Source organism: Salvia miltiorrhiza, chromosome 1 (assembly GCF_028751815.1).
Source record: "Salvia miltiorrhiza cultivar Shanhuang (shh) chromosome 1, IMPLAD_Smil_shh, whole genome shotgun sequence".
NCBI classification, from domain to species: domain Eukaryota; kingdom Viridiplantae; phylum Streptophyta; class Magnoliopsida; order Lamiales; family Lamiaceae; genus Salvia; species Salvia miltiorrhiza.
This window is the reverse complement of record NC_080387.1, coordinates 54,529,955-54,545,371: the sequence shown is the minus strand read 5'-3', so window position 1 is coordinate 54,545,371 and position 15,417 is coordinate 54,529,955. Positions and strand designations below refer to the sequence as shown.

The window sequence follows — 15,417 nt, the reverse complement described above, 5'->3', positions numbered from 1 at the left end:
CTTACCGCATGGAGAATTTTGAAGAACAGAATTCCGACGTGTGACAATCTCTTGAGAAGAAATGTGATGCTGTGTGATGTCGAGGTGGGATGTAACGCCTGTTTTCATCGGCAGGAATCCACGAACCACTTGTTGATCCACTGTCCAAAGACCTCAAAGGTATGGGAAGCAATCTTTCAATGGCTCGGAGTTAGCATGGCGCAGCCATATGAAGTGTCCTCGCACTTTCAGTTCTTTACTAGTTTGAGTGGCCGGAAAAGAAATAAGAAGCTCTTGATGGCTCTTTGGTGTTGTACTACTTGGCTTATCTGGAAAATGCGTAATGAGAGTAGATTTGAGAACAAAAGATGGGAGAGTGCAAACCTGTTTGGAGAAATCAAAGCTAGAGTGTGGAGTTGGGGTAGAATTTTTGGTTTTGTTAATGATGGAGTTGGGATTCATAGGTGGATGTCGAATGATGAATCCCCGATGATTTTGTAATCTTCTTGGTACTACTGGTGCCTTTTCGTTCTATAATATTTACTTTTCTTATAAAAAAAAAAAAGGATATAGAATAGTTATGATAAATAAATATTCTCATATAAATTGACATGATATAATTTGAATCTCATATCAATTTTTTTAAGCCTTAGACGAGATGATTCTCAAAACTTAGTTATGGTCTTCAAACTTCAAATAAGATGATGCTTACTAGCCAATTTTATTACTTCAAATGAAATGATGCTTGAAACGCAGTTATGGTATTTTAATTAGCTTCAAATGAGATAATGCACATAAGCCTGTTATGTTTTTTCAAACTCCATACAAGATGATGTTTAGAAGTTAGTCGATCTTATAAGCTTCAGATTGTATAATCTGATAAGTCAGTCTTGATCTTTCAAGCTCCTAATGAAAATAATGTTTAAAAGTGAGTTATGATATTTAAAGCATCAGATAGTGATGTTCAAACGATTAATGCATAAAAGTCAGATATAGTGTTTCAGGGTACAGACGAGATAATGCTTAAAAGTTTAGCGTTCAAAAGTCAAATATTGTCTTTCGAGTTCTTGATGATCCTCTAATCTTACAGAGTTAAGATGAGATGATGCTTATATGACATATGAGATCTTAAATTAACTTTTATCCGTCAATATAGAAAAAGTATAAAAAAATTTATATAAAAGGGTATTTTTATTATTTTAGCCAAAAAACTAACATTTAATTGACGAATATAGTTGAGATTAATATAATGTAATTTTATTACATCAAATTAAATTAATTAAAAATAATATATTATGTAAAAATAATATACATAATTTAAATCATAACGTCGAATTTCGACGGGTTATACACTAGTTATTTTTTAAACTATCTATTTTCTTTGCATTGAATCGTAAATTAAGATTTCATTTGTCATACTATTCTAAAAATTTATCTTTGAAAAATGGTTGTAATGATGAATGTCACAACGTTTGATGTCACTTCGTCCGCTTTATTGTGTTTCTGTTGATGCTAACATCTTATAGATGAAATAAGATACCCGATATTGCAATCATATAATTTTGTGATAAATCATCAATCTGATTTAGTAGATGTAAATGAACATAAATTGGAATATATTGACGTTCTATCAACTAAGCTGAAATCTAGATTTTTTGTATGGGATAAGTTAGTTCGTGTATACTTCTTTTTTAGAAAGGACAAAAAATGAAATGTATTATTGTCAATCTGTACGTACAAATACAAATACAATATCGAAAAGTTAGGAGGATTGGGGTTTCTGAGGTTTAAATTTAATTACTTTTGATTTTTATTTATTTTTGTTTAATCCAACGTTTTTGTGCCTTCCGTAATATCTGCAGAATACCTAACGAAACAAACGACAAAAAGACACGCGCACACAAACACCACTGTTCCAATCACTTAATTATCAAAATTTTGGGCGACCATTGAAACACGTCAGTCGCAATATTTTGGGCGCAATTGATGTGCATTTTTAATTTGTTACGAGTATGCTACTATATATGTCAGTTATGTATACTAGTACTAGCAGAATTGTAACTGCCGGTTATTGGGAGCTGAAAATTTCTCGGGAGTTATGGAGAAATTGATGGCGAGAGAGGCAGCGGGCGTCGATATACTGTCAGCATCAGCTTCATTGCTGCCGAGTCCAATCAATTTCAACCCGGTGCGTTGCTGTTTTCATGTCGTCAAGTCGTCTCCTTTCATTCCCGCGAGAATTCGCGCCCGGCTTTTCACCTATAAAGTGCGAGCTTCTTCGGCTACAGCTGTTGAAACCAAGCCCGTACATCTCCCTCTCTCTCTCTCTATGTGTGTGTGTGTTTGCAATTGGAATTACGGGTCTTCTGAAGAGAACAAAACTGTTGCTGTTTTATTTGAAAACAAAAAGGCGATTAGGTCGAGTGATTTGTTTTTGTTTTGCGACACCTGATTGATGATTATATCGCTGACTTAATCATTTGGAATTTCGAAAATTTGCTTATTTAGGAAGCCAGTTTGTATAAAGGTTTCAAATGCTGCATTCCCATACACTCTAAGAGGATGTGAAAATTGAGCTGAAATCTGCATTATTACTTGGTTTTCTTGAGAAAACAAAATTTGAAAAGGGTATAATATAGAATAACTTGCTTCTGCTTCCGATAACTTGGCTGCGGCTGTTGTATTAGGACCCTGTAATTGATGAATCCAGTTTGAAGATTCGCAAAGAAATTCTAGCTTGTCCCATTTGCTATGAGAGGGTTTCTTGGAATGGAGGAGCCGATCTATCTTTGTGAGTGATTTATTTGAGTATCTTCTGCATTGGCCATTTATTATAGTATTTAAAATGATGATGATGATGATGATTGATTTCACTCCATTAAGGTCGTTTACATCCTTATTTACATAAATAAGTATTCATTTCGGGTAGGTGTATTTTGCAGGGAAGCTGTAGCTCGTTCAACTCTGGTGTGCGGCTGCTGCAGGAAGTCCTACACCGGCAAGGATTCTCATCTTGATCTGACAGTTACTGGTGGTAACAGGGTGTATGGTGAACCTGTGGTTGCCTCTACTGAGCTTTTCAGGTAGAATGTTTGTAACAATCATATTGGCACGGTGTTGTTGTGCTGCCTCTACTGTTTTGCCAATTGAAAAACATTCAGAGCTAACAAAGTACCAATCTATTAGCAAAATAATCCAGTAACTAATGGGCTTATTGCTGTTTAGCCCCAGTCATTCCTTGTGAGAGTCGAAGAAATAATTCCAGCTTACTTGAAGCAGGGGGCTTAGCCCACTGGCCACCGGGTCCTCACTTAAGTGAAGTGACCCGGGTCCGATCCCTCTTGGGAGCGAATTGGAGATTGGAGATATAAGGTGGATTTTGGTGAATGGAGAGATAAGGTGGTTCTTGGAGTGGATGGACTAACATCTAACATGACTTTGCCCGATCAAAAAAAAAAAAAAAAAGCTTACTTGAAGTGATAAATGCCTTCTTTATTTTGGCTCTTATCTGTGTCTAATGATAAAAACTGGGTTGACTTTAGGTGAGAGTAATGTGGTGTCTTCACAATTATAGTTTGATAGTATCTAGTTGATATATTGGAAAAAAAGGTTCGCTCACGAATTAATCTCTTTTTATACTTGTCGTTTGAAAATATTACCTGTTAAGGACCTCTTTTCTCAGAGTGCTGCAATATACATCAAGTCACACGCATATAAATGTGAAATTCTCAAAACAAATATTCTTGTGCCTGCTAACTTGATTTAGGTGTTTGTTGATATAGGTTTCCTTTAGTATCATTCCTTTATGAACGAGGTTGGCGGCAAAGTTTTTCAGTTTGGGGAGGTTTTCCTGGCCCGGAACAGGAGGTAACAATTGCTAGATATTTTGTTGGATTTGTTGTCAGTCTGTTGCCTCGTCATATCCATGCTAGTGATTGTATTTTGCTGTATCAAGAATTTGACCTTTAAAATCCTAAAAGTAAGATTTGCCATAAACTAACTGTCATTTAAGTAGATTTTCTTGGCCCTTTATGTACGTAGTTACCTATTGCATTACTGCTATTGAACTTACTGGGTGACCGGAATTCATAATACATATAGTTTTTGTTTTACTACTGATTTAAAGTATATCCACCCTGATTGTATCGTGAGCTTATTACCTGATGGCACTGGATGCAGTTTGAATTAATAAAGGATTACCTCCAACCAGTCTTAGGGGGGAATATTGTTGATGCAAGTTGCGGAAGTGGAATGTTTTCACGACTTTTTGCCAAAAGTGGGCTATTTTCCCTTGTCGTTGCTTTGGACTACTCTGAGGCTATGTTACGTCAGTGTTATGACTTCATTAAGCAGGAGGATAACTTCCCCGAAGAGTACGTTTTTCACGAAAAGTATTTTTCATTCCTTTGGCAATTTCCTATGTATACAATGTGACAATATAATTGCAATTCTCTCTAAGTATCTTCCTTCTACAGGAAACTGATTCTCGTTAGAGCTGATATCTCGAGGCTTCCATTTGCATCGGGTAGTATGGATGCTGTTCATGCTGGTGCTGCTTTGCACTGCTGGCCTTCACCATCTGCAGCAGTGAGCATACTTGAACTTTATATATTAGTTCCGTAGTCCAAGTTTTCATCATTATTGTTGACTTGCACATTGTCGAAACAGAGCAGAGGTTCAGCAAAGAGATTGCTAAAAGCTTAAACCTCACCCCTTCTTGCATCTGGCTTTTTTTTTTCCTGTGTAATTTTATGTGCTGATATAGATGGGGAAATGCCCGTTAATCCCACTCTGTAACTACTCTATATTAAATTTTACCAAAATATCCACAAAGGTTGAATTTTGACTAATGTTTGCAACTTTTAGTTGATACATCTAAGGGACAACTTAAATGAGGCGGTGTAATATGAGATTTGCTTGTGATGCTCAAATTTGTACATCTTAGTGACTTCTTTTTCACCGTTACTAGGTAGCAGAAATAAGTCGTGTGCTGAAACCCGGAGGCATGTTCGTTGCTACAACTTACATCATGGATGGCCTCCTCTCGTACTTCCCACTAAGCAGACCTCTACGTCAGGTATGGCCAAGCAAATTGTTTTATAGATGTTGAGGGAGAAGCAAGATGCAAGGAAATGGGATACATTGTGTTAATTACTATGTATCTGCACATATTATGTAGGGCGTGGCGCAGATCTCGGGCAGCCATGTGTTTTTATCCGAGAAGGAACTCGAAGATCTGTGCGCATCTTGTGGGCTTGTCAACTTCACATGCACGAGAAATAGGCTCTTCGTGATGATTACAGCCACGAAACCTGTATAGATCTGCTCCAGGTTTGTAGATTTCATACAACATTCGACATCAAATTCTTTCGAGGAGAAGAAGAAGAAGAAGAAGATCGTTGTCGGACGATGATTCATCGATTGATTTTAGAGTTGAAGAAGCCAGTCAGTGTAAGCTGCGCATATTATTTATGGAGTTGAATCGTCAGATAATTTATATATTATTTGCTGACTTGAAACGTTATATTTCCAGTTGTAAGCTTTTTAATTCGTTATTTTATTTTCTGATAAATGATGCAAGGCATCTTCATTCGAGAAGTTATTGTATACAATATACACTTGAATTCATTTGAATCACTCTCTTTATATATATATACCATAAATATATTATTTCATTCTCAATTAAATTACTACATGAATCATCCATCCCATTTTATACAAAATTTTACAAATATTTAAACACCAAAAAATAATGTAAGTTATACACTTCGAGAGATTAGAATGACTTGAGGCCTTATTACGCGATAATGGTGGGCGTGGTATCAAAATGTTAATGTACTAACAGGGAAATTATATTATCTTTAAAAAAAACAGGGAAATCATATTAAATTAATAGGTTATTATTAAAAAATAGCTCAAATTTTGACTATGTGCTTAATTTTCAGCTTGAATATACAAAAATTATAAATGTAAGATATCAGCTCCAGAAATAACAAATCAGCAACACAAGGAAAGATACAAAATCAAACAAGATTGCAAAATCAAGCAATCAACACCAAGAACTTGAACTGAAAAATAAAGACTCGAGCAATTACGTGGTTCAGTCTCAAAGAGACTTACATCCACGGAGGGTCAACAAGAATTTTTATTATCCAATCAAGAAGATTACAATCACAATACAGCAAGAATTCCTTGAGCAGAAATAGAAGAAACAGCAAACTTCTATCTCAATCACCTCTCAATTTTACCTCTCTCTCTCTTGTGTTGTATTCGGTTACAATGAGAAAACAATCACCTAAACTAATCTCCTATCATCAGCTAATATACATGAGAAAGAAGATCAATCATAGCCGTTCATAGAGGACAGGAGATCTGAGCAAAGATGCAGCTGCACATTAGATAATAGATTTCATAACATCTGTTACTTTTGCACTTTAGTCCCTCTCTGAAGTTGCTACTTAGTCCTTCAGCTTATAGGTCTTCTCAGTCACACACCCACAATAAATATAATTTGAATGTATCTATGTTGCTCTGTTTATATCTCGAGTCAAATTTTCGGCCAACTGAGAGGTGACGTGGCCTACCGAAAATTAACTTGATAATTAAATAAATAATAAAAAAATCATCAAATTTTGTATCACCACATCAGCTCCTAAACATCAGCATTTCACTTAGAAGTTCAAATATTAATTGGATGTAAAATTTGACATTTGGGAGCTAACATGGAGATTAAAAAAAAATCTAATGTATTTTTTTTTTAAATTGCCAAAATTGCTTGTGATTTTAAGCATCATAGATAAATTCTATAATTAAATTCTATAATTTTTGTTAATTCAAAATGCCAAGTCAGTTTTTGGGCTATTTTTTTAACAGTAACTCTGAATTAATCAAGCAAATAATCAACAGTTATGAGAGCCGTTTTAAGTCAGCAAATGATCAATTGCATTAAAGAAACGAAAGAAACTGTTTCCCACCCAATTGAATCTAATCATGAAAGTGAAAGAAAAATAAAATAAAATAAAATAAAATAAAATAAAAATAGCGGGAAGATGAAAAAACAAAACCAAGAACAAAAGAAGAAAGGAGTATAAACTTTTAAAATTGAATAATTGGAAAGAAATAAAAAAAGAGCTCTTCGAATCTAGAAGGGTCGGGAATAGGTCGTGTCCAAACAAGTGGGAGCCCAAAGTTTTGATTAATAATTGAATGCCGTAGCAACAAATCAACAATTGACAAACTTTTATTTTCACTAATACTATGAAAAAGTTAATGATTAATTGCAAAGTACTGACCTCATGGACCCTACTCCAAGTCTCTAATACCAACTTGTTAATCTATCATATAATATTATTTTATAAATGCATATTATATATATATATATATATATATATATATATATATATATATATATATATACTCACACATAACCTACATATGTATGCACTTCATATTATTATTACTAAACTAAAGTTAATAAATAATTGTCGGAAACATAATTTAAAATTTTCATTTTCATAGGTATTACTTTATTTGCTATGAGATATACATATAATAATCGGTATGACCTTTTTCTAATAATAATTATAGCTATTGTTACTAAAATTACATAGAAACATATATAATTATTATTTTAGTGTATAGTGATCGTGTATGTGCACATGCACGTGCGTTTTTGTGAGTGTGTGTGTGCGCGCGCCCGTACGTGTGTTTATGCATACGCGTGCGTGAATTTGTGTAGTTAAGATTATATATAATTTATAGGAGTAATTGATGTGTGTGCATAACTATTTTCACGAGTTTTTTCCGTCAAACAAAAACTATTTTCATGTTGTAAATATATATAAAATATATATTTCCCTATTAAATGACTTAACCTAAACCCTAACCCTAGCTTTGTATTCTCTATAAATAGAGGCATTTAGTCCTCATAATAGGACGCTCCTGCATATTTATTTTCCTTACACTCTCTACGCTATTCTCTCTTCTTCTCATCTTCTCTCTACTTATAACACGTTATCAGCACGAGCCTCTAGCCATGAGTGTCTAATTGATTTAGATTGGAGATTGGAGGTGTGCCCTAGGAAAGAATCGAATTGATTTAGATTGGAGGTGTGCCCTAGGAAAGAATCGTGGCTTTCCGACAAGGTAATTCATGTTCGACTATAGATGTGAAATTCAAATTGTTACTTCGAAATTGAATAAATTTAAATCTATGATATGATTTATAAATTGTTGTTTGATTAATTTCAATTTTTGTGAATCCTAAAATCACATTACATGAAATCTGGGAAACGTCAATCTGCATAAATTTATTGATTTTGGTTTGAAATTTAAAGCAACAAATAATTGCTTTTAACATATATATTATCGTCATTTATAAATTGAATGCATATATTCAGTCAATATGTTTGATTGCTTATATATAAGAACTGCCCAGCGTTTATATATTAAAGTGTTACTTTTCGATTCATTCATTGTCTAAATTTTTTTTTGTTATTATTTTGATAACAATGACATATAAAATACTCCCTCCGTCCCAATAATCTTGTCCCACTTTCCTTTTTGGGTTGTCCCAATAATCTTGTTCCATTTCCTTTTTGGGTAAATTTTAAGGCTAATTAACTCTAACTTAAACATGATTCTAATTAAACTTACCCCTCCAAATACATCACTCGCCTCTGCCTCTCTCTCTCTCTCTCTATACCATCTCCCTCATTCTCCCTCTTCGCTCCATCATCTCCACCGGCGCCGCCGCTCACTTCCCCTCTGTTCCACCGGCGCCGCCTCCCTCTTCCCCCTTTGTTCCGCCGCCGCCGCCGCCTCCGCCTCCGCCTCCCCCCTTCCCCCTCTGTAAATCCGTTCCCCCATGAATTAGGGCTCGCCGCCGCCGCCTCTGCCTCCCTCTCCTCCTCTGTTCCGCCGCCGTCGCCGCCTCCCTCCTTCCCCCTCGCCTCGTCCGCGCCATCCCCAACCCTAAACATCGAATCGCTGCAGTTGGAGAAGAAGCGGAGCTTCGTCACATTCTCGGCGAAATCGAACTGAGCTGTCGGAATCGACGCGTTTCTGATGCGCGGAACGCCCTCTCACCTCTTCGCCTTCATCCTCCCGCCTTCGCCACACAGAGGCGCCGCCCAAGCTTCCCTTCTCCGTCTCCACCTCTCTCTCCACCTCCGAGCCCTAAATCCCCAAATCCAAACGCCACCCCTTCGATTCCGCCTTCGTCCTCCCGCCTTCGTCCTCCTGCCTTCGCCACACAGAGGTTAATGAAGAGGTTAATGAAGATGATGAAAAAATTTGTTGAAGAAATTGTTCTTGGGCTAAAGATTTGATTTTTATTCTTGTTCTTTTGCTTGATTCTGTTCACTGCTCCGGATGGAGAGAGGCGGCGATGAGGCCGGTGGCTGTGCCGACGCCGGGGAGGGAGGTGGCGCAGGTGTGGCTCTGCCGCCTACTGTTGCCCGGAGGAGGTGAAGAATAAAGAAGATAAACACAAAGATAATTAGTTGATACTTACTTTTTCTAAAATAAGTGGGACCTTACAATTTACTACACTAACTCAACACTCCTTAATCTCCGTGCCCAAAAGAAAGGGGACAAGATTACCGGGACGGAGGGAGTACTATTTAATATTCGTATGCTACAATTTGAGTAGAGACATGAAATTAGACCTCTTTGTTACCTATTATGTATATGATCGTTTCCATTGTTATCAACATTAAATTTTAATAGTTTTTTTTTCGTAATGATTAAATAATTCGTTTATTTTAACGGGATCATATTGGTAATTTTTATGATCTTTAATATGTTATATATATGGTTTCCCGAATAAACATGAATATACAATCTTTAATAATCCGGAAGATTATTGAAAGATAAATCGTTGAATTTGTTTTGATAAAATACAACGACATTCTTTCATTTTAAATATAATGTGTCCGATGAGCACATTTAAATTGATTGATTAATACAATATCCGAAGGATTGTTTTATTTTATTAATTCATCATTGTGGAATGAATTTATGATTCTTAATAATCTTGAAGATTATTAAAAATAAATCGTTGAAGTTCTTGATGAAAACACAACAATATCTCTTCATATTAAATATCAAATATAATGTGTTCCCGATGAACACATAAGATAAAGGTAATATTCCTGAAGAATATTAAAATATTGAGATTGAATGTGTATTTTAAGCTTTATTTTGATATTTCCTTATTATTTAGTATTTAATTTATTATTAAATTGCTTTACTTTATATTGAATTAATATTGATGCTCCCGAAGTAGCACAATTAATATTCCTGAAGAATATTACATGTTCTTGAAGAACAATTTATATTTTAGGTGATATATGTTTCTTCTTGATGAAAAACAACATATACACATAATTTAAATATTACAAGCTCTTGAAGAGCAATTGATCTTCTCAATTCAATTGTTTTTTGAACTATTATTGAGAATATGAGTTATACAATTAAAAAAATTGATAAAATTTTTGTGTGGGCTCCGGAAGAGCTTCATTGATTTTCCTATGAGAATTGAATAATTATACATGATCTATTATTTTTATCACATAATCATGTCAAGATGAATTTCAAATTCATACATCGAAATGATTTAAAAATAACTCAAGACTTGAGTATTTGGGTTGTGTACATTACAATTAGTGCGTGATTAAAATACCTCCTGACGAGGATTTCCGATCCACTAAATTCTTTTATCACCATTTAAATGCGAGGCATTTGCAAAAATGCCCTTTTCTTATAAACACTTGTAAAAATGCCCTTTTTCATAAGTGAAAAAGGGCATTTTTACAAGTGTTTATAAGAAAAGGGCATTTTTGCCTATTAACACTTTAAATGCACCCATAGATCTATGAAAATTATATGTATACTTTGTGAAAAATACATATATAGAGCCAATAATTGAGGACCAATTCATATATTGATACTTTGATTATCCAACTTAAAATATTTTTCGGCATTAGAGGGAGATATATGTGAATGATGAATTATACAATGCCGTAAATTTCTTGTTGGATTAAGTATGTTAGATTCACGCATTATTGAACCAAAAGTTCAATAAATTATTATAGACTGCCAAAGGAGTGAAATTTTATATACATGTTATATTGCACCACAAATAATCGAAGTCCTAGATGGACGAATTTGATTCAATGCTTATTGACGCCAGAAGCGTAAACGACTCATTGGTGCCCAAGATAAAATATCCGCGGATTACAAAATCAAATAAAGAACTCAAATCATTCTGAAACCTCATGAAGAGGATCGTCCTGAAGACGATAATCCCAATACATTTTGCACGTGCACTAAATTATCGTAATATTGGGATTACGAAACAACTAGACCAAATATTATGGGAAATGGTTAAAGTTTGGTTTTACTAAAGTTGCCATGAAATTTGTGAATACGTGAGAATCGTATAATAGAAAAAAATTATAGTTGTCGACAACAACTTTTGCCTCAATAAATTGCTAGTTCGACTTGAAGATTATTTGGATCCAAAATAAATTATATTAGTGTGCCAGAAGCACTTAAAAATATAGAAGTAACCAATGAGGCAGAGTCGAACTCGCTAAATGAAAATAATTAAGCGAGGTTAGTAGCTCAAGGGATTGAGATTCCCAAATATATTCTCATGTTATGAATGGCATTATGTTTCGTTATTTATATAACATTTTATGGCAGTACTCATTGATATAAATAACAAATTTATGGACGTTATGGTTGTATTATTATATAGGCCATTAAACATAAATATATATGTGAAAGTCCATAACCAACTAAGGAAGTTCTTCCCGAAGAAAGAACATTTATGAATACTCAAAAATTATGAGAAAGTGAACTAATGTCTGGCGGTGAAGTTTCAATAGAAAGACTTAGTTAAAATTAAGTATTGTCTTGACCTGAAGATTGAGAATCACCCCATTGGAGTATTTCAAACCAATCGACTATATTTTATATGTATTAGTCGACCTACCCAAAGAAGATTTTGAATAATAACACATCCTTTTAGCTATCAAATGATTATTCTATCACTTGAAGTTGATAAAGACACACCTAGACCAAAAGAAAATAACGAAGTTATTTAGGACCCGAAGTTCCTTACTTGTGTGTTATTGAAGCACTACTTTTATCATACATGATATACAATTCGAAGTTGACTTGCTAGCAAGATTTAATGTTTCTCTAAGAAGGAGAATTTTAAATGAGATTAACCATGTTATTGGTTATATTCAAAGCAAATTACAATTGGTCTATGTTATGAAAGAAATAGAAATTCAAAATTGGTGGATGATGTTGATAATTTATTTAATTTCGAAAACTATATTGAACACATTCAAGATTGTTATCTTGAGGGGGAGCAAGATCTTTTAAATAGTTTCGAAAATTAGACTTTGAAGGTCAATGGCCCTGAAGGCCAAATGGTTGTACTCTTTTTCTTTTACTAAGTTTTTTCCTACAAGGTTTTCTTAGTTAAGGTTTTTAACGAGGCAACTAGTGTAATATATGAGTAAATATACGTCTTGTACTTTTTTCCTCTACCGAATTTTTCCCATAGGGTTTTTACGGAGAGGTTTTTAACAAGGCATGAACATCTAGACTCTAACATCAAATGAGGAGTTTATTTGAAGTCAAATTGCACGCAACTCAAATTGCACGTCAAGTGGTGAATTTGACTTAGAATTAAGGCGTTTGGCTGGCTGAGGTTATAAGTAGTACTGTTTGTAAAATAAGCCCTTAAAAAGTTTAAAATTATAAAAATAAATTCTAAGAGTTTATAAACTTCTCAAAAAAATAATTAATTTTAATTTATTTTTCATTATTTTATAAACAACATTCATTTTATAAAAATAAATTAATTATGATCACAACAAAAAATCCAAGGATTACCGACGGCAGAATGCCGTCGGTAATAAAGAACGACCGTCGGTAAAATATGTTACCGACGGCGGCGCCGTCAGCAACGTGCCGCCGCTAATGGGCTCATCGGTAACGACATTATCGACGGCGATCGGCCGCCGCCGACAATTAACGGTGGCACAACAGCCGAAATTTACCGCCGTTGATCGGCGGAGAATTGCCGGAACATTACCGACGGCAGCTGCCGTCGCTAATTAGCGGCGGCATCAACCATTAAATATACCAACATAAATGGATAAGATTGGTTCTACGTTCTTACGATAAGAATGGTTTTTATTTGAACCCTTCTCTCTCTCTCTCTCTCTCTCTCTCTATATATATATATATATATATATAGGGAGAGGTTCAGGAAAGAACCATAAATAAAAAAAGAACGGAGAACCATTTTCAGCCATTCGATCATCAAGATCTACGGTGGATACATCATCTTGTTGGTTGAATGCAGATCCTGGGTTCGAATCCTGAAGGGAGCAATTTTTTTTATTTTTTTGAGTGCATTAATTTTAACAGCGAATGCATTAATTTTTACAGTGAATGCATTAGATTTGATGGTTCTCTCGTTCTCACAAATAATGTAGTTCTCTCTAGAACCACACCACAAGAAATTAAGTGGACTCATTCAGATTCCTAAATTCAATCAATCGAATTTGATAGTCCCTTGCTTTCTTTTTTATCTTTTTTCGAAACTATTTTTATGTAAATTCTTGATGTAATTGATGGTTCTGTGAACTGGGTATTATTGCTTTTATTTTTATTTTTTTAATTCAGTTTTATCAATTAATTTGTGTGGGTTTGATTCTTGTTAATTTAGGTATTCAATTTTTCTGCGAAGAATTTTTGGAAAGAATTTGAGTGAGCAATGCGTATTTTCTTATCCAGGAAGCATAAGAGGATTTCTGGTGAATCCCAATAGCTGATGCCGCTGATTCATCATTTTGTGGAAATCATTATATATAAATAGAACCTTCACCCGAGAGAGAGAGAGAGAGAGAGAGAGAGAGAGATGGGGGCAGGGCAAGCGATGAAGAGAATCTCATGCATCAAAATGATATCAAGAATGATGATCTTGTTACAAAATTCTTCTCAAGGGTGCCATCCGCAGCGTCGGGAGAGAAGGCTTCTGATCAGCCTAAAATAACTCCTGTTTCTCAAGAGGAGATTGACGCAATCATGTTGGGTGGCTGTTTCTGACTCCGCACGAGAGCTTACCCTGTGGAGGAACGCATTCCAACTGGTAAACTGATTTATATTGAGGCCTTTGTGTGCAAGAAACTCTCATCTAGCGGACAACAAAATACAGTGTATATTCAAGTTTTTGTTTGACCACTATTATAAATTTTCTGAGATACACTTAATCATCTCCTGATTGTCGAATTCACACTTGAAACTCCAATGAAATATGTTTAAATAAAACCTTCATTGACGAATCACCAGAAATTTGCACTAAAAATGAAACTCGAAATTCATCTATTGCATCTGCATTCTGCAAGTTTTTGATTAGGAGGCTATGAGGTATAGCCTATAGCCGCATAGGGTTTTACTGTAAATTTATAATTAATTTTTATTAATTTTATATAAAAGGTTACGAGGAGCAAAATGAAGGTTATGAATAGAATCACCCATATATTTTTCCTTTTTCAGTGGGGCAGTTATCGAGTTTGGCCCAATCTGGTTAATTAAATCCATCCAATTAATTATTATCGCGTCTATTGTACATTTATATTAGTATTAAATTGAAACAATATTTGGCGTGCCTTAACTAGTTAACTATAAATACAGTTAAACTAGTCTATGTGTTATTAAGCGAGGAAACAAGATTATGAGATCCTCTAATTTAATAGATTCCTTCAAAGAGGATCATCATCTCTCCAAAAAGAATTACTACCTTCGTCCCTAAAATAAGTTTCTCTTTTTCCTTTTTGGGACGTCCCCCAAATAAGTTCATCTTTCTTTCTTTCTTTCCATTTTTCGACAACTACCTCACCATTAATAATACTTTATTTATTCTTACTTTTCACTTTTTCACCACTCCCAATACTAATTATAATATATTTTTATTCACTATCAATACACTTTACCATTTTTCCTCAAAACCCGTGCCGTCTCCAAAGAGGAACTTATTTTGGGGACGGAAGGAGTAATTAATAAGCTTGGTGGTTTAAATATGTATGATTGTGAACAATTATTTTATAGGTTCAATGTAATAATTTTCACAATTCTCACAATATTTTTTAATTTTAACTTCACAATGGATCGTATAAGAACTTTTTGCAATTAATGAATTATGAATTAATTTTGACTATTAATTTTTGTATGGTCTATGGATTCTTATGAAAAGATATATCATTGTAACATATAAAGACTATTACGTACTATAATTTTTTTTTTATTAATTGTATAGATGAAGAAGAATGATTTTGCAAATCTACACTTGCAATGATATTTAGGAGATCCAAACCATATACATATTTCATGAATTTTTTTCTCACGAAT

General features: G+C 34.3%; 1 protein-coding gene across 2 annotated transcripts; it reads left to right on the top strand.

Annotated features, from left to right (window-relative positions):
* Positions 1-1,795: 1,795 nt before the first annotated feature.
* Positions 1,796-5,613, top strand: LOC130994083 (uncharacterized methyltransferase At1g78140, chloroplastic-like). 2 transcript variants are annotated; one of them, XM_057919123.1, is made up of 8 exons: positions 1,796-2,284; positions 2,667-2,770; positions 2,922-3,062; positions 3,762-3,846; positions 4,159-4,352; positions 4,455-4,566; positions 4,949-5,056; positions 5,159-5,613. In XM_057919123.1, exons 1-8 carry the CDS (start codon positions 2,078-2,080, stop codon positions 5,297-5,299), a joined length of 1,092 nt encoding a protein of 363 aa, XP_057775106.1. In that variant the 5' UTR covers positions 1,796-2,077; the 3' UTR covers positions 5,300-5,613. The 2 variants fall into 2 exon arrangements, with proteins under 2 accessions (XP_057775106.1, XP_057775101.1); XM_057919118.1 differs by having other exon boundaries at positions 1,827-2,284; positions 4,159-4,370.
* Positions 5,614-15,417: the final 9,804 nt, after the last annotated feature.

Coding starts and splice junctions, on each gene's coding strand:
- LOC130994083 (XM_057919118.1), top strand. CDS start 2,078: ATGGAGAAATTGATGGCGAGAGAGGCAGCGGGCGTCGATATACTGTCA. Junction 2,285..2,666: donor CAGCTGTTGAAACCAAGCCC/GTACATCTCCCT, acceptor CTGTTGTATTAG/GACCCTGTAATTGATGAATC. Junction 3,063..3,761: donor GCCTCTACTGAGCTTTTCAG/GTAGAATGTTTG, acceptor TTGTTGATATAG/GTTTCCTTTAGTATCATTCC.